At 39.0% G+C, this 20,212-nt stretch overlaps 1 protein-coding gene across 1 annotated transcript in view; it reads left to right on the top strand.

Moving 5' to 3' along the window:
* The window catches only part of LOC122554410 (interleukin-23 receptor-like), a 144,910-nt gene that overhangs the window by 12,684 nt on the left and 112,014 nt on the right, over window positions 1–20,212 (top strand). The window contains exons 2-4 of the mRNA XM_043699391.1: window positions 1,841–1,930; window positions 4,815–5,102; window positions 8,536–8,653. Coding sequence (XP_043555326.1) covers window positions 1,861–1,930; window positions 4,815–5,102; window positions 8,536–8,653 — 476 coding nt within the window. The 5' untranslated portion in view covers window positions 1,841–1,860. The remainder of the gene's footprint in view (window positions 1–1,840; window positions 1,931–4,814; window positions 5,103–8,535; window positions 8,654–20,212) is intronic.

Raw genomic sequence — 20,212 nt, 5'->3', positions numbered from 1 at the left:
GAATCAGTGGTGTAGACAATCTTATGGTACCTGGTTCTGACATTTTTTTAAAAAATGGTGTGCAATAAATTGCTTTGCATGGTTGTATCTGAGTTCAACTGTTTTCCTGATTGAACTCTGTGGCACAAGGGAGTGGACTCTTGCATGGATACCCTGTACTGCCAAAGGTGAGTCTGTACTGAAGGACATTATAGAGTGGAGTCGACGAGGGTAATAGTGGACGAGGGAGTCTATGGGTGGGTTTGGAACAAAGGGTGGGGCTGAAGGATTGAGGAGGAGTGGAAGAGATATAGAATGGACTCTTGCATAGATACTCTGTACTGCCAAAGGTGAGTCTGCAATCAAAGACATTGTGGAGTGGAGTCGAGGAGGGTAATAGTGGACGGGGGAGTCTATGGGTGGGGTTGGAAGGATTAAGGAGGAGTGGAAGAGGTAAGGGTTTGCCATTCTGGGTGTGTTGGGAATAATGAATCAATCATGGCAAAAGGAAAAGATGCCACAGGTGGGTCCATCTCAAGGTCAAAGTTCATGCAATGCTTTGAATTTGCCTACATTTTAATTAACCCTGCTGAGAGTGATGTCAAACAATGTTCTTTATAATACTGATAAGCCTACAGTTTCAACCATATCCCAGAATGGCAGGTACAACGCTGGACATTAACATGAACATAAACAGTGAACACAAAAACCTAACATCATTTCATCCATAATAACAAAATACTGTTAACTCTACTGTAGTCATAAATGCATGCCAACCATGAAGTTTGCCAGTACACTTAGTTCTATTTCTAAGCCAGTCTCAGCAAATAACTTTATTCATGTGTGCATCAATGTAATGTGAAATATTTGAAAGTGAAATTTAAATTTGAAAAACACCCCATGCAACCTCTCTACACTCAATAGTTTTTATGCTAATTGAATTGTCATTGGGCAGGAGGGTTTTGGTGAAGAGTCTTGCTGTTTGACCAGGAGATACTTCAGTGACTCACGAGTATCTGCTGCGCTGTCAGCTGATGGTGGTTTCACTACTGAAAAGCTTCTGTCATGTGATCGCATGACGCTCCTAAATATGTCACCAGATGTTTACATTTGAATTAGAATTGTCTGAGAATCAGAATAGTAAGCAAGAAATCAACAGGGGTACCAACTTCCTGTCTCATTATCAGGAATGGCATGTCACATATTTCTTCTCATCCTGCTTCTCATAAGAACCCTGTCCCTTCGTCCTGAGTTTTCCATCTCTAATAACTCAACTTCCGACACCAGAGGTTCTGTACTGTCTTCCTTTCTCTTCCGTCAAAGTTTCCTCTCCACAGTTGTCAACAGAACTGTTCCTGTTCCATTTATCAAGTCTTTGCTGTTGTCTCATTCCCCTATTCTTACAAAATCTGGGTTATTTTGCTTTTAATCCATCACTCACAATATGATCCCATGGAAAAACACATTTTCCTTTCCTTTCTCTTTTCCAGAAGGAATGGTTCCTTTTTGATATCTTTGTTTACTCTTATAGTGTCCAGCTGGTTTTCTCTGATACTTTTGCTAGCAGTCATAGGAGGTGCAATACCAATCCATTGTCTCCCGGCACATAACTGTTCAAGGTCCCAGGTAGCTATTTGATTCAGTTGTTCAAGTGTACTTCAGAAAAATAACGTGGATTTGTTGACATCTGTACTGTCAGCTCACAATAACTAGGTAAGTCATAGTAAATAACTGCTGCCTTAATAATTACAATCAAAATAGCACGAGCAAATATCCCAGTTTGTGATATATGCTCAGTTGAAACTTTTCTTGTATTACTCTATTACTGAAGTCTGTTGTTTTAAAAAAAATCTCTTCACAGGAAAAGTTCCTGAATTCACAATGGGCCTAACCAATATCATATGGACAGTAGCTAGTATAACTGCCATGATGTTATGTGTCAGATCTAATGGTGAGTTTACCATGCATTGTACATTCATTTAAAGAATATTTTTAAAAAGGTTATTAAGAAATAATGAATTTACAGAAAACATTACAACTAATGAGTACTTGTAGGTTTCGTTGCTGCTTAATATAGGGAAAGAATAATACAAATTTGGCATACAAAGATTCCACAAATAATTAGAACAAGTAGCCAAATTGCCTATTTCAGTAACATTAGCCAAAATACTTTGCACAGTCATCTCATCTCTAATGTATTTCTGCAGGAGTTCCTCAGTGTAGTGTATTAGGCCCAACCATCTTCCAACAGCTTCATCAATGACCTTCCCAAATGCAGAAGGTCAAAAATGGGAATATTAATTGATGATTACACAATGTTCAGCATCATTTATGACTCCTCAAATTCTGAAGGACTCCATGTCCAAATGCAGCAAAACCTGGACATTATCCAGGCTTGAGGTGAAAAGAAACAAATAACATTTACACTATACAATTGTCAGACAATGAGCATTTCCAATAACGGTCAATCTAACCACCTCTCAACATTCAATAGTGTTAACCATCACTAATTACCCCGCTATCAACCATTTTGGGATTACCATTAACCAGAAACTGAACTGGACGAGCCATATAAATACTGGTTACAAGCTAGAAATGCTGCAGCAACTAAGTCACTCCTGACTCCCCAAAGCATCTCCACCATCAAAAAGGCACAAGTCAGCAACCTAATGGAATACTCCCCATTGGCCTGGATGAGTACAGCTCCAGTAGTACTCAAGAAGTCTGACACCATTTAGAATAAAGCAGTCCACCTAATTAGCACCACATCCACAAGCATCCACTCCCTCCACCAAATTGCACTGTAAAAATTCGCCAAATCTCCTTAGACAGTACTTTCCAAATTCTCAAGCACTACCATCTAAAAGAACAAGGCAACAGATACATGGGAACATCATCACCTGAAGGTTGCCCTCACTTTTCTGTCTTAAAAATATATCGCTTTTCCTTCAGTGTTGTTGGGTTATCCAGCAATTCAAGAACTCACCACCAACTGCTCAAGGACAACCAGGGACAAGCAAAAAATGCTGGCCAAGCCAGCAAAGCCCATATCCCACAAGGAAATCTATTGCATCCAACAGTTTAGCAATTCATCTGAAAGGTAATACCAGAAACTGTGGTTCCAGTGAGTGTAATTCCAGAAACCAGAAACTGTTGCACATTTGTAACTAAACTGGATTACATGTTCAAATCATTGTAAGTGGGGCTTGAACCCTCAACTTCCTGACACAAAGTAAGATGTGCTGCCACTGAGTCAAAACTGACACCTATAGTTGCTTATTGATCGGTGATGTGAAATATTTGAGAGAAAGAAATCCTATCCCTTCATCCAGCATATGTTGGACTGTATGTCAAGTTGGACAGCAAAGGCTATTGATACAAAGTGCCAGCACAACAGTGGAAAACTGCAGCCTCAGCAACTTAAGACAAAAAAAGGGAAGCTGAACATATGTATGTCCTTCACTGTTCACTCACTGAAGTGGCATCTTGTAAGGGCCTTGGCCTGGTAAAATCTCTTGCTGTGATATATCAAGTTCCTAACCCAGCTCACAGAACAATAGAGATAAGATTAGAATCACAACAAACCTCTCAGTAGCATTGCATGGAACTGCAAATGACTGCCAGGAGGTGGGTAGTTGTGCAAGAGATGGTAAAAAATATAAGAAAAACCAAGCTGATGTTAAGTATAGAGTTTTTAAAGTAAAGCAATGCCATTGGTAAGAGGATTGATCAGTTTAATCTATTGGACAGAGATTTGACGTTGGACTGTTTGCACTTGTTTATGTTACACATATTTATTAGTGTATTGCCTGCAGTTGATGAAAGTATTTATTTACAGGTTGGTTAATAAACCACATCTAGTTCAGGAGCAACATTTTTTCTTTAATCAATAGCATGTGGGCAAATAAGATTAAATCACTCCACAATGATAACTACCTACGTGTGAAACTAGCCTGACAAATGATGAGATATATACTACAAATATATTTGAATATGTTGGTCAGTAGTTTTTCTCTTTGAGATTAGAAATTTAAAACTTGCACTGGTTCAGTAAAAAGCATTTGTTTCAACATTCAAATAAGTGTTTTTTTATGGAAGGGCAGAGCGATGCTCTTTTTAACATATATATCCTAATCATTTGATTGTCCAGAAGAATCTCTGATTTCATTATCCTCCATTATGGTGCTTTGATAAGTTGAAAAAATCTGCAATCATAGAATCCCTACAATGTGGAAACAGGCCCAACAATTCTACACCAACTCTCTGAAGAGTAACCCACCCAGTCCCATTACCTGACCCTATTACTTGCATTTACACCTGACTAATGCACCTAACCTACACCTACACTATGGGCAATTTAGCATGGCCAATTCACCTAACCTGCACATCATTGGATTGTGGGAGGAAGCCAGAGCATCCAGAGGAAACCCACGCAGACGCAGGGGCAATATGCAAACTCCACACAGACAGTAACCCGAGGCTGAAATTGAACCCGGGTCCCTGGCACTGTGAGGCAGCAGTGCTAGCCACTGTGCCACCGCCTAACAGCGCAAGGGACACGGGTTCAATTCCAGCCTTGGGCAAGTGTAGAGTTCATACTTGGGTTTCCACCCACAGTCTGAGTAGATTGGCCATTCTAAATTGCACATGAATAGGATTACAGGGATTGGGTGCTTCTGGGTGGTGGGATGCTGTTTGAAAGGTTGGTGTGGAGTCAGTAGGTCAAATGGCCTTCTTCCATGTTTCATACCTGCATTGATCTTAACCTATCTAAAAAGTTAATTCAGAAACGTGAAAATCTATATGTTTTCAATTGTAATGTCTTTTACTTTCAGGTCTTTCTGTTATACAGTGTCCTGGTAAAGTCCTGGTAAAACCAGCTCTAGTTTTCCTGGTGGGATCAAACATTTCAGTCACCTGTGTATCTATAGAACAGAACTGCGACATCAATGAATTTGAATTATATAGAAACGAAAAGCAAATACAAATGGAGCGCTTTAATAAAACTGCTGCGCACCATTGGATGATCAATGTCACAACCCAAGACTCCACAATTTACTGCTACATTGATTGTGTAGATGGGGCGAAAGAGTTGGTCTGTGTAGCAAGTCTTCAACCTGGCTGTAAGTATTTATCCCAAAAAAATACCATGACCTCATATGATTCCATCATGATACACAAGACAACTCTTCTGTCTAAAGTGATGTCTTCAGTAGCACTACATAGATTGATGAAATTTAAGTCTTAGGACCCTGCCTAGAATATAATAATGTACTGTCTTATAGAAGCTAAGGAGGAAATGGGGATTCAATACATGTGAGAAAAATCACATGGTTGAACTCTGCCAAAGCAGTTCAAGTTCACCAGTGATCTTAGTCTTTAAACCAGATGAGTTATTAAATTCTGCATAGATTACAAAAATGTAAATGCAATAACAAAACCAGATTTGTAGTCAATTCTTTGGTTAGAAAATTGAATTCATAGGATTGGCCATGCTTTATTTATTTCTAAGATTGGAGGGCTAATGGAAGGAACCACTAACATTAATAGCTAAGGTTACAACAAATTGGTTATATCAATGATGAGTGATGCAGTTTGGATTTAAAAATGCCACACTACATTTCAAAGACTCATGGATCAAGTTGTAGACAACTTTGTAATTTAGAAAATGTTGTAATATACAGTATTACTGAGAAATAACTTCGAGTAATAGAGATGTACAGGATGGAAACAGACCCTTCAGTCCAACTCGTCCACGCCAACCAGAAATGCTAACCTAATCTAGTCCCATTTGCCAGCACTTGGCCCATATCTCTCTAAACCCTTCTTATTCATATACCCATCCAGATGCTGTAATTGTACCAGCCTCCACCACTTTCTCTGGCAGCTCATTCCATACTTGCACCATGCTCTGTGTGAAAAGGTTGCTCTTTAGGTCACGTTTATATTTTTCCCTCTTACCCTAGACCTATGCCCTCTAATTCTGAACTCCCTCACCCCAGGCAAAAGACCTTGTCTGTTTATACTATCCATGCCACTCATGATTTTATAAACCTGTAAAAGATCACCCCCCGGGCTCCGATGCTCCAGGGAAAACAGCCCCAGCCTATTCAGCCTCTCCCTATAGCTCAAATCCTCCAATCCTGGCAACATCCTTGTAAATCTTTTCTGAACCCTGTCAAGTTTCACAACATGTAAAACAACTTGAAGGCCTGTTTTAAGTGACTGCCATTTGCTGGTTTAGTAATAAGTCTTGCCAAGAGTGGATTCACGAAAACAAAGGTAACTTAAGTAGGGTATATCATAGTGCAAGGACAAGCATTGCCAAGGACATCAAACATGAAGACAGAATTTATGTCCCTAAAATTTAATGGAAAATTGTGAGATTTTTAGGATTGTGTGGATTTTATCAAAGATCTTTACTTAGTTTCAGCGCTATAGAGTGCCAAGCACACTTTGAGAAGCTGAAGGCAAACTGGATAAATGTGTCAGCATTGTGGAATGCTGACTTTATGAAACATTTTAATACATCAGTCGATGTTAGTGACTTGGAATTAAGTGTAGATCTTTTGCAAGATGATGAATTGGGAATGTCTAAGATGGTGGATACTTTTCTAAGAAATTAAACTAATATTAGAAAAACATATTCTTTAAAAGAAGACTTTGGAATTACTGCTAGGCATGCAGCATTTTGAAGTCTATGTCTATCATGGTTGCAATGAAACATAAATGTATATTGACTGTAACCTGCTAGCTTTTCTAGAGAAATTTAAAACTCAAGATGTAAGATGGATCCAATAGAGCCTATTGATTCAACTGTTGAATTCAACCATTACTGAAAAAGATAATCTAATAACTGTCACATTATCAGGAATGTGATTGCACTACAATAGTTTAAGAAATTTGGAAATAAATAGAAAGAAAATGACTTAATCTTGTATTATGAATGAAATGAGGATGAGAGAGTGTAATGTTTTCAGTTGCTTCATCCATGTTTTACATTCACCTGGTACTGAAATGCATTTAAAAAATGTATTTGACACTCTTGAAATTGAACTGTTTTAACTGAATATCAGGAACATATTGCTTTTTTAAAAATCAAGTGCTGCATATATTGTTGAGCTGTGCAATACAATATTCCTTTTTGAAGCAGTAAAAAGGAGAATTCAAGACTGTTTGGCACTCTTTCAAGTTAAGGATTCTGCCTAAAAATTTCCCTTGGATTGTCTTGGCTGCAGTTTTAAAAAGTTGTCAGTGTCGGTAGCAGAAGAGAAGAAATGTCCAGAGTCAGGTGTGTGTGTTTGGCGGGGGAGGTGGGGGGGAGGGTGTGTGTGTGTGTGGAGGTGGAGGGAATTGATCCAAGATCCAAGAAAGATTAAAAGAAAAAAATGATCGCAAGAAAAAAATCTAAGTACATGTAATCAATCACCAAAGCAAAGAATAACCATTACTCTACAAATAGCCTGTCATCATTGTGTAAATCAAAAGAATTGTGATAAAACAGTTTTCTGAATTTTTGATCTTTGTAATTTTGCTTACTTTATGTAAGTTCTGTTTCCACTCATAGTATTTATATTAAACCATTTGTCTTTTATCTGTTTTAATCATGATAATGTGTGTGTATGCTTGAGTGCGTGTGTGTGTGCATGTGTGTGTGTGTGTGTCTGGGACTTCTGAAGGGATATAGTTTAATTGTTTAGTGATAAATTAGAAATCCTTGCTTTTCACTGATCTTATTAAAGTTAGGTATATTGCAACAAATAGAAAAATAACTTCTCTATTATTTATGAAAGTCAGTGTGTAATGTTTTTATCAAATAGGAGACAGTGAGGTCTGCAGATGCTGGAGATCAGAGTTGAGAGTGTGTTGCTGGAAAAGCACAGCAGGTCAGGCAGCATCTGAGGAGCAGGAAAATCGACATTTCGGCTGGAGCCCTTCATCAGGAGTGAGGAATATTTTCTGACCTGCTGTGCTCTTCCAGCAACACACTGTCAACTGTAATGTTTTTATCCTGAGCAGCAATTAATTAGTCAGGCCAATTTGTCATTTTGGTCTTCATGCTAGGATTTTACACCTTCATACATTTTATAATAGCTTGTGGTTTAGAGTTGTATGAGTGTTGGCACATTCTTCCCATTTAATGCATGGCACTACGTAGCTTTCTTTTTTACTCTAAATTTTCTTAACTAATTTTTTTCCTCATTATTGGCTTTTTAAAAAAGAATTATCAGTTCTAATATAACCAGATCCGTGGTTGTCTCCAGAAAGTTTTGTTCTACTCATCATCCACAAACTCATCATCTAAACTTACACATCTTGTTTTTCCAGTGCAGATGTTGATTAAAATCCTACATTCTGCAAAATATCATTTACTGTGCCATCTTTATAGTGTCTCACTTATGTGGTTAATTATTACGTAAATTAATGTTTTCTCACAACTTCCTATTACCAAAAACCTTTGAATCTGATTTTTAAAAAGCCATTTAAGAATAAGACAAATAATTATTATCTCAAATTATGTTTAGATTTCAATTTTGCTGTGATTGTTATTATTAGATCCACCAGACCAGCCAAAGGATCTGATCTGCATATGGCAACATAATAAAATGATGTGTACATGGATAGCAGGGAAACAGACATTTCTGGAAACATATTATGCCCTCCATATCCAAAGGTGAGTGAGAATTTTAAAATTCTATATCTGAAAATTTTGGGTTAACAATCCTCAGGGACTACGTGTTGGGTACCAAACTGTTCATAATGATAGAAGATATGATGCTGGTAGTCAGGTAGATAGTGATTGGCCAGCAACCTATTCCAAATCAACCATGATTTGTCTGCCTAGTATAGAGTTAAGTTAGATAGAGATGGTAGCTGTCTGGGATCACCTCATCTGCCGAAAATCACCCAGAAGCACCCTTGCTAAGCTTTTAGGGCTATTTGCCAAGGAGGTTACTCTAAATATTTTTTGCAATCTTTGTTGGGAATTGTCTGGGTAACCACACCTGCCAGTTCCCTTCCTATTTCCTAGGCAGGATTATCAAGAATCTCTGGGTTTGGGAAACCCTGCTGTTTACATATTGATGACTATTTGAGGTTGGAGATGGAGAATGAATTGTAGTTAACACTCATTGAATAGGGATCCCCCAATTGCCTCCCTTATGTTATACTTCTCTTGCCTCCTCCTTCTCTGCCTCTGTAAGGTGCACTACGTTGGACATTCTTCTGAATTAGCACAGAAGAAACTATGAGCCAATAAAGCTAGCTGACCGTCAATTCAGTGAGACAGGCATAATCCTTCTATTTATTGTTTCCCCTACTGCTGAGGAAATCTTAGAACTGACTTTTCAAGCAGATCATTCCCACCTCCTCAAGCCTTATGTCAATGAACGATAAATGGATAATAATGAATCGATTCAGTGCTCCAGATAGGTACAATTCATTGGCCATCTGTGGTTCAAGCAGCAATATTCAGGCAGTGGAACTTCAACACTGACTTCATGGAAAATCTTACTCACTTTCTGTCAATACCATTAGCAGCATATAACTAAATTATTATTATTTAAATTATTTTAAATACCCATTTGCTGAACCTGAATGATGAATTGCATCAGGCTTCTTGACCAGAGAAGGAATCCCTGAGTTGAATCTATTCTTGACCTTACTTGACATGTGGCTTTTGCAGTAGCAGAGAATAGTGCTACGGTAAAGTAGGTGGGGGGGGGGGGGGTGTAATTCCAAGATGTGTTTTCTTCTATCAAACTGTTTATTGAAGGCTTCTGTACTGGCTCAGCCAAGGTGTAAAAGTCAAAACTAGTGATCAAAGACATATAAGCTTAAAGCAAAATGACTAGAGGAAATGTGTTTCATTTCCTAAAATTCATTTATCCTTAACTATAATTGAGATTCACTTTGAATGAGTTACACCCACGAATGAATTAGTTTTCAATTTTTTGAACTGTCTCCGACAACCCAGAAATTTAATCATATTTTCCTATAGTTGATCAATATGTACATACTTCACATGGGGAAGAATTAACTGCTGTAGTTTTTTTTTTTGCATTTTGCATATGTCTTTGTATTAAAAATGGAAACTTTCTTTGTTACTGGCACTTGAAGCACTGTTCTGCAGAAATGTTGCTTGTGGTCACAGATTCTACCACAAAACCCAAATAATATTTGCATTCACAGGTGGTAATTTGGTCACTGAACAGCAAGTGTGTCATTGCAATTGATTCATTTATGAATCTATCGCCAGTACTTACATGTTTCTTTTTTAACATTTTGAGGCCAGGACAAGTTTAGCCACAAAACCAAACTGTAATTGCATGTCAATTGCATTACTAATTACATTAAGACCCAATGAAGTGTTAAACAAGGAGTTCCTCTGGTAATCAACCTCAATTGCTGGCTCACCAAGCTGAAACATCAGATTTAAAAGGGTAACTTTGATTTGTTTTACAATATTACTAAGTGATGGCGTCATCGTATTTGATGGAACTTTCTAATCAAGACAGAATATATTAGTTTTTTTTCCATGCAGTAGAGTTATAGTGCCATACAGCACGGAAATAGATCCTTGAGTCTGATTTGTTCATGCCGATTAAGTTTCCCAAATTAAACTCGTCCTGTTTACCTGCATTTGGTGCACATCCCTCTAAATCTTTCCTATTCATGTACAATCCAAAAGTCTTTTAAGTGTTATAACTGTACCTGTGTCAACCACTTTCTCTGGCTGTTCATTCCACGTACGAACCACTCTGTGAAAATTTGCCCGTCAGTTTCCTTTTAAATCTTTCTCCTCTCATTTTAAAAGTATGCCCTCTACTTTTGATCTCCCCTACTTGAAGGAAAAAAAACTTTGCTATTCACCTTATCTATGCCTCTCATGATTTTATAAACTTCTATAAGGTCACCCCTCAACCTCCAATGCTCCAATGAACAAAATCTATCCAGCCTCTCCTTATAACTCAAACCCTTCAGTCCCAGCAACATCCTTGCACATCTTTTTTGAACTCCAATTTAATAATATCTTTCCTATAGAGGGGCAACCAGAAGTCTATGCAGAACTCCAAAAGTGGCCTCACCAACATCCTGCACATCACAACATGATGTCCCAACGTAACTAAATAGAGCCGGCTGCCACAAGCTGGAGCAACTATTGTCGAAGTACTTCCTTACTAACCTGATCAGAGATGTTATTAAACACCTTTGGAGCAGGTGGCACATGAACCAATGCCTCCTGGCTCAGAGACAGGAACATTACGGCTTCAGGTACTACTTGCTATCTACATTCCTCAAGTGAAAGCATGGTGTAAATTATTTTTAACCAACCTGTTCAGACATGCTGCACCACATATCTGGGATTGGTGGAGCTTGTTTCCCAGACATAGGGACATTACTACTATGTCCCAAGACCCTCTGAATCACCACTGAAAATTCCCCTTTAAGCCACTCTCCATACAGATTTTGAAATATATCATTGTTCCTTCAGTGTTGCTTGGTCAAAATCTTGGAACTCTCTCCCTAATGACCCTATGGGTCTATCTACATAAATTAGACTGCAGTGGTAGAAGAAGGCAGCTCACCACCACTTTCAAGGGCAATCAGGAAGGGCTACAAATGTGATTCCCACATTCCCTGAATTTTACATCAAAAACCAAAACAATGGCATCCATCATGGTGTATGTCAATGAGAAATTGTGATGCAGAAGTGGATAAGGAAAGTTTAGGGTGGAAAAAGTTGCAAAAATCTGCAACTCTCTCCAGACATCTGATGATTAATTTTGGTAGAAAGGAGATAAGAGAGAGCAGAAGAAGTTAAAGGCATTGCAATAGTAGAGGGAACTGACTGAGTGTGTCCATTAACATTAGTAATGGAAGGATATGCGAAGGGGGCTGTTTATAAAGCATTACAGAATCCCTGGCTCTCAAGAGGCATAGAACATAGGTACAATGTAGTTATGTTAATTTCCATAAAACAATGGGCTGAAATTTTTATCCCAAAACAAAATCAACTGAGAGTGAATTTCAGTAATTTTGTGGAGAGAATCTGGAATGCAGGGCCTGGGAAGATAGTTGAAGAGGGAAACCTCACAACCTTTTAAAACTACTTGGGATGAGCATTTGAAATCTCAGAACATTCAAGGCTATGGGACAAGTGCTAAAATGTGTGATTCGCATGGATTTACAGTAGTTTTTGTCAGTGCAGACTTGATAGGCTGTAGGGTTTCTTCTGCACTGTGTGATTCGTGATTCTAATTCCAGAGAGTTCTTGCAATTCTCTGATGTGTACTCAATGCCTATATAGCACCACACTCACTATTGCATGCCTAGCAGCAACAAAAGTGCTCACTGCTGTCAGGAGCAACTAGGACGGTGGGGGGGGGGGAACCTACGGCCTGAAGGCCGACAATATAGCCTTTTGGGGTACTAGTTGCGGCCTTCTGCTTATTTGTCCAAAAATTCTAAATACACCTTTTCTTAAAAATATATTTTTATTGAAAAATAGATTTTTTGGTATTACAACAAATATAAAACAATATAATTCAAAACAATAAAAAGAAAGAACAAGAAAAAATAAAACCAAGCTGCAAACATATACAAATGTATAAATCTATATATAAGAAAACCAACCAAATACATAAATAAATAATAACTAATAACAACTAATTAATAAATAATAATAATAATATGGCTCAGCAAGACAAAACACAGGCTCTCTGTCATCGACAGCATTAATTTACGCATATTCATACGTTCGCAGTTCCCCCTCTCTGGGTATTAGACTCGTAAAACCCAATTGTTACAGCTATATAAAAGCCCTTATCAGTGTGGCAGACAGATCTGTGTCCAAGTAGTCCAAAAAGGGCCACCATATCTTATAAAAATTCTCAGTTTTATGATGCACCATACTTTTAAGAAAATCCAAAGAGATATGCTCCATGGCGGCATGGTGGCACAGTGGTTAGCACTGCTGCCTCACAGCGCATGAGACCCGGGTTCAATTCCCGACTCAGGCGACTGACTGTGTGGAGTTTGCACGTTCTCCCCGTGTCTGCGTGGGTTTCCTCCGGGTGCTCCGGTTTCCTCCCACAGTCCAAAGACCTGCAGGTCAGGTGAATTGGCCATGCTAAATTGCCCGTAATGTTAGATAAGGGGTAAATGTAGGGGTATGGGTGGGTTGCACTTCGGCGGGTCGGTGTGGACTTGTTGGGCCGAAGGGCCTGTTTCCACACTGTAATCTAATCTAAATCTAAATAACTATCTTACCCCAACCCGACAAATTCAGAGGATTTTCAGACACCCAACCTCATAGAATATTCTTTCTTGCACAAAAAGTAAGGATGTTGAAAAGTTTTTTCTTATGTACTGAATAGTGAATACACTGGGCAGACCAAGAAGGAGAAAAAGCGGGTCTATCTCCACCCTTGTCCCCAAGAACCTCTCTATTGCACGTAGCACAGCACTTCAGTATGTTCGGAGCCTGCAGCAGGACCAGAGGCAATGAGTAATTGTGCCTGTACTCATTTTGCTTTTGGAACATGTTGAAGATACTCCTGGTTTAAATTTTGATAAATGATCTAGAGTCAAGTGGACCCTGTGGAGAATCTTCAACTGTGAAGCATGGGTCCTATTGCAATCAAGATCTTTCTCATGTTTTCTGAAATATCTTGCTGTGTCTCAGGAGATCTTGATGCCCAACTTTCTCTCCCACACCCTGCAAAGCCTTTTGATTTCATGTGAAGGGCCACCTCCCCCCCAAAAAAAACAGGTGATAAAGAGTGCTGACAGAAAGCGTGTTCTTAGAGAACTGAGCACCCTCTTCTCTATCTCGGATTTGTAGGGATCAGTTAAAAGTGTAGCCCTTTTTTGAATGAAATCCCTAATTTGAAAAAAAAACGAAAGAGATCCCTGCCAGATAGCTAGTATTTCCAAGCTAACTGGTCAAATGACATCATTGTGTCCCCCTCAAATAAATCACCCATACAAGACATGCCCCTTGCTGCCCAATGTTTAAACCCTGAGTCCACCATGACCGATTGAAAACCTGGCATACCAAGTATAAGTGTAAAAAAGATGTTTTGACAATATTGCCTTCACTCTGCCGCCTTGTCCTCCATGCTTTAACAGTAACAATAACTGTTGGGTTGTGGCAATATTCCTTAACTGTCCTCAATTTGTCCAGGAACAGCAAGCTAGTAAGGGGGACCTTGCATGAGAAGTTTCAGCATCTAACCATATTGAACGAGGGTCTGCACAAGTCCAGTCACTCACATAAGATAAAAGCAAGCTTAGTTGATAGTTTTTAATATCCAGGAGATCCACTCCCCCCAGTCCATGAGGCAATTGCAATTTAGCTAACTTAATAAGGGGCTGCTTACGATGCCAAATAAAAGAGCTGAACCAGCCATTCAGTCTCCTGAATGTTTGTCTCGTGAAAATCAAAGGGAGCATTCACATAGGGTGCAATAGATGGGGGAGAATGTTCATTTTAATGAGGGCTATCTGACCTAACCAAGAAACTGGAAGCCCTTCCCATCTTCAGAGGTTTTGTTTGATTTTGATGGATAAATGCACAAAATTAGCTTTAAATAGCCGATCGAAACCTGCAGTAATGAATATATCCAAATAAAGAAACCCCCCCCGTAACCACTTAAAAGGGAATCGAGGTTCTCCCTGCAAACCAAGTATTTTCGTAAGACCACCCATAGGCATAGCCTCTGATTTTGCAAAATTGATCTTGTAACCCAAAAAGGTGCCAAACAAATTAATACATTGTATCAAACAAGGCACCAAAACTGCTGGGTTTGACAAAACGATGAGGACATTGGGCAACCTGCCTACTGCAGGATCCATAAGACAATTAAAATCTCCCCCTACGATTTTATGCCGAGATTCATGACTCATCAATTTAGAGAATGCATCAAACAGAAATTTGAGAGCTGGACCAGGGGACAGTAGACATTTAAAATACCATATTCTTCCCCATTTATCAAAGCTTTAAGGATTACAAACCTCCCGAATGTGTCTTTAACACACTCTAGTAACTTAAATAGGAGATTCCTCTGAACCAATATGGTCACTCCCCTACTCCTAGTATTAAAAGATGAAAAGTAAACCCGATCAAAGCATTCTGCTGCTAATTCAATTTCCCTATCATCCAAGTGCATCTCCTGCAATAAAGCAATATCCACCTTTCCCTTTCTAAGACTTGAGAGTACCTTCTTCCTCTTTGATTTTCCAGGTACACCATTTAAAAGAGTCATTAGCGATAACCTTCTGCAGTAACATTTGGTCTTCAGAGAGGAAGAACTCGAATTATAAATCACTGAGCCTTAATAAAAGAAAATCCACATAAAAACTACACAAAATAAAACCACTACAGTTAACAAACCTGCACAACTTTATAAAACAAAAAGCAAAAAACAAAATAACATATAAAGCACAAATGACAATGGATAGGGGCATTCACCCCACCCAACCCCCCCCCCCCCCCCCCCCCGCCCAAAGGGGACATATCCACACCCGAAAACCCAATTTCATACGCCCCTGCCAACATAGCAATCATGGCATTTAAATACCTGAACTGGGCTTATACTGCCCATAAATAGGCATCTAGCCATCCCAACCATTTCTCTTCTCCCAGCTAGTGCCACACCACAAACACAAGCAACAAAAAAGGGAAATACAAAAAAGAATAACAATGTGAACAAAGAAGTTAAAAGTGAATAGTAAGTAAGTAAATACCCCACTCATTCTCTGGTATAGCTTAATTTAGAAGTTAAAAGTAAATACCCCACCAGTCCCCAAGCATAATTTAACCCAGATTATTGCTAAAAAGTAAGAGGAAAAGAAAACCCCAACACGACTTCCTTTTTTTAAAAAAAAGGACATATCCAAACAATCTGTACATATTGAATAGTTTGAACAAAGTTAATTTGTCCACAAAGTCTCTTGCCTTCTCTGACGAGTCAAAGACGTGTTTAGATCCATTAAATGTTATCCGCAGCACAACCGGGTATTTTAGAGAGTACTGGATCTCGAGCTCCCTCAGTCTCTTCTTGATGCCATCATAGGATTTCCTTTTCCAGGTCACCGCCGCTGAGAAGTCCTGAAAAACCATGATCCTCGAGCCCTCATAAAGTAAGGCCTTCAGATCCTTCCCCTGGACTCTGGAAGCTTCCATGATTCTCTGCTTGTCTCTATAATTATGGAACTGCACCAGGATAGGGTGAGGACGCTAGTCCGGACCTGACTTCCATGTCGTGACCTGGTGAGCCCTCTCAATCTTCAGACTTCCCATTCCAGCCTCCAGATTAAGAAATTTCCGCAGCCAATCCTCAATAAATTCCATTGGTTGCTGACCTTCCTTCCCTCTGGCAGACCAACGATCTGAATATTTTTCTCCTGCCTCTTTTCTCGAGATCATTGACCTATACAGGCAAATTGCATTATCAGGTCCTGGAATCTATCCTTAGAGGAATCAGTCTCAGCTTCTACCACAGTGACCCTGTGTTCAACCTTGTCTAGCCTTTTCCCAAGGTCTCCCAGCTGCAGCTCATGTTTCTGCAGCATAATATAGATCAGGGCCAGCTTCTCTTCAATTTGCTTACCCAGCATCTCACGAGAACTCACAAGCTCCGATACCAGGGCCTGGTAAGAAGTCAAGTCTGAGGATCCTGTAGGTAGGGCCACGGCCCCAACCCTGGGTGAGCCTGCTCCCTTCTTAGGCATCACTGGATGACGAGAATGTAGGTAAGTCACTTCTTAGAATTTTCTAGGACTCTGACTTTTTCAGAGTACTAGAATATCGCGATGACCTGGATAGTGGGTTAGGGCTTTGCCCCACCTACAATGCAGTGCGGAGCTCTGCAAAGTGATCTTCCTCGATCACTGCCATCTTGGATCCCCAAATCCACTATTTTAAATCTGTGTGCCATTTTAACATTTTTGCTGTTAACCCAGTCATGTTAAAAACTAGGAAAAGAACATTAAAGGAAAAGAATAGAGTTTTTAATGAATAATGGGAATTGTAGTATTACATGGTTGCTGTAAAAGATAAAATGACGTGTTTGTTCTGCAACACCATCATTGCAACATTGAAGAAATGCAGTGCATATCAGCATTGTGCAACTCATTAGGATCACAAATATGCTAAACTAGAAGGAGAACCCTAAATGTCTGCACTTAAGAAAATGAAAGATCAAAAGCAGCAGCAACAGTAAGTATTTAAAACAATGTCAGGACAAAGGACTGACATCACTGAAGTAGGTTATAAAATAGCATATATACTTGGAAGAAGAGGTAAGCCATTTAGCGATGTGGAAATCACAAAAGAATGCATTGTTGAAACTGTAGGTTGTGTAGATTCAGATAAGGTCAATAAGTACAAACAACTACTTTTTTCAAGAAGGACCATAATTGATCATCAACAGGAATTAGCCCTCAATGTAGCATAACAATTTCATCCAATAAGGCAAATCGAATACGTTCATTATTCAATTGCCTTGGATGAATCCACTGACATGACTGACTCAGCGCAGCTGTTATTTTTTATTCCTGTTATAACTGTGGATTTTCATCGCCGCAAGAATTTACTGGCTTTGGGTACTCTTATGGCGAAGACACATGGAATTGACATCTTCACTATCTTCAAAGAAAACTTCCATGAAGCAAAACTGAATATATGTAATTTAGTAAGTGTATGCTGTTACAACATGGGGTAAACCCTCCTGCTTAATTTACACCAGCAACACAGAAAAGATTTATCTCATACAGTAATCTGTGAAAATTCAAGAGGCCAAGAACTATTTAAAGTCAAAATTAACCACTTTATTTCTTAAAAGTTTAACAGAGAATAATTAACTAATGACTATTTACAACTCCTTCCTCTAACCTATCTTTTATCTCCCCTTCTATAATACTAGTCCGATAAAACCTCCCCTAATTTACCAAAACTTCAAGTTTTCAAAACCAGCCAGCTGTCAGATCTTCTATTTGGATCTTCCTGTATCTTCTTTTCTTCTGAGGGGTTATGTTTCATCATTCACAGATCAATAAAGGTACCTTTAAGAGAGCTATTTTTGAGGGGACAATCTCTACATGCTGGTGGCGTGGCAGTTTTCCTCTCAACTGTTCAATTTTGCCTGGGTGTGTACCCTCAAAGCATCTGATTATGTCATTGGCTTTTAAGATTGTTAGTATACTAAATTCAAGCTGGATTGGAGTTTGGTATTTTTGGGGGTACAATTTAAATTGATTGGCCTAATTCGAATCTGTTTTTGTCTCCAGGCAATCCAGCTAATCTAGCTTTTGACCAAATGTTACATTGTTACCTTATTAAGAACACCTATTGCTGTCAGGTATTTTTTGCTAGTTTTTAAGTCTCTTAAAGGTACAGTACACCCACATCTTCATAATAATGCACAGACAGTGCACCTTCCATGAGAGGAAAACATGAAGGATTTGTTGCGTTACTATAAAAATAATTGTCAGTTCCAGATACTTTGATTTCCTTTCATTGTCTTTTCAATCAACAGAATCTCTGTGCCAAATCTACTGTTTTAAGTGACACATTAAAGAAAGTAATAGGTATTGTAAACTACATTCAAACAAATGCATCACGGCATCATCATTTTCACAAAATGCTTCAGTTCTACGATGAAATGTTCAGTGTGAATCTGCCATATCATTCTAAAATGTGCTGGTTCTCACAACGACAAATACTTGTAAAGCTTTTATTTTTGCAAAAACAAATCAAGATTTTTTTTGAGGAACTGAATGAACCATGTAAATTGTCAAAAAAGGATTTCTGCAGAAATGCTGCATTTTTGTGTGATATAACACCAAAGCAAAATGTTGTGATTCTTTTGTTTGCAAGGTAAAACTAAATCTATATATGAGATGTGGTTATCTGGGCATTTTGGAAAAAGCTGACCTTTTTCAAAACTCTCCTTACCCAATTGGAACTTCCAGCTGAACACTTTCCTGAACTGGCAAAGATAATTAATGAACAGGGTACAAGCAAATCATTAAGGAAATGTGAAGTGAAATAATACACAGCAGTTCTGGACTCCCTGATTGAAGAATACAATGAAAGGTTTTCAGATTTTGAGAAACATGATCGCACATTGAAACTAGCTTTTTAACCACACCTAGTTGATGCCTCCACATCACCTGATGACTTACAAATGGAATTGATTGAGCTCTCAGGAGATAATATTCTGAAGTCTCTATTTGATGTTAAGTAATATGGAAAATGCCATTGAATACCCACATCTATATCAACATGCTCATTGAGTGCTGTCCTGTTTTAGCACAATCTACAGTTGTGAATCAACATTTTCATTTGTGACGCAAATTAACACGTGCCAGAGATCTCAGATGGCAGATATTCACCTGGAGGACCAATTAAAGCTGCGGTTAACAATACTGGAACCAAATATCCAATTCTTGTCTCACAATAAGCAATCACAAAAGAGTCAAGCGGTGTCCTGCAGGGTTCACTGTTGGGGCCACAGCTGTTCACATTATATATTAATGATCTGGACGAAGGGTCTGGGGGAATTCTAGCGAAGTTTGCTGATGATACAAAGTTAGGTGGACAGGCAGGTAGTACAAAGGAAGTGGGGAGGCTGCAGAAGGAACTAGACAGTTTGGAGGAGTGGTCCAGGAAATGGCTGATGGAATTCAATGTGAGCAAATGCGAGGTCTTGCACTTTGGAAAAAAGAATAGAAGCATGGACTACTTTCTAAACGGTGAGAAAATTCGTAAAGCCAAAGTACAGAACGACCTGGGAGTGCCAGTTGAGGATTCTCTAAAGGTAAGCATGCAGGTTGAATCCGTGATTAAGAAAGCGAATGCAATGTTGTCAATTATCTCAAGAGGGTCGGAATATAAAAGCACTGTTGTACCACTGAGACTTTATAAAGCTCTGGTTAGGCCCCATTTGGAGTACTGTGTCCAGTTTTGGACCCCACACCTCAGGTAGGACATACTGGCACTGGAGCGTGTCCAGCAGAGATTCACACGGATGATCCCTGGAATGACTTCGAATTAGAGGGGGTAAATTCAGAACAGAAATGCGGAGACATTTCTTCAGCCAGAGAGTGGTGGGCCTGTGGAATTCATTGCCGCGGAGTGCAGTGGAGGCTGGGACGCTAAATGTCTTCAAGGCAGAAATTGATAAATTCTTGATGTCACAAGGAATTAAGGGCTATGGGGAGAATG

This window comes from Chiloscyllium plagiosum, chromosome 11, assembly GCF_004010195.1.
Source record: "Chiloscyllium plagiosum isolate BGI_BamShark_2017 chromosome 11, ASM401019v2, whole genome shotgun sequence".
NCBI classification, from domain to species: Eukaryota; Metazoa; Chordata; class Chondrichthyes; order Orectolobiformes; family Hemiscylliidae; genus Chiloscyllium; species Chiloscyllium plagiosum.
Note: the sequence above shows the minus strand (reverse complement) of the source record. Positions and strands in the feature narration are given on the sequence as shown.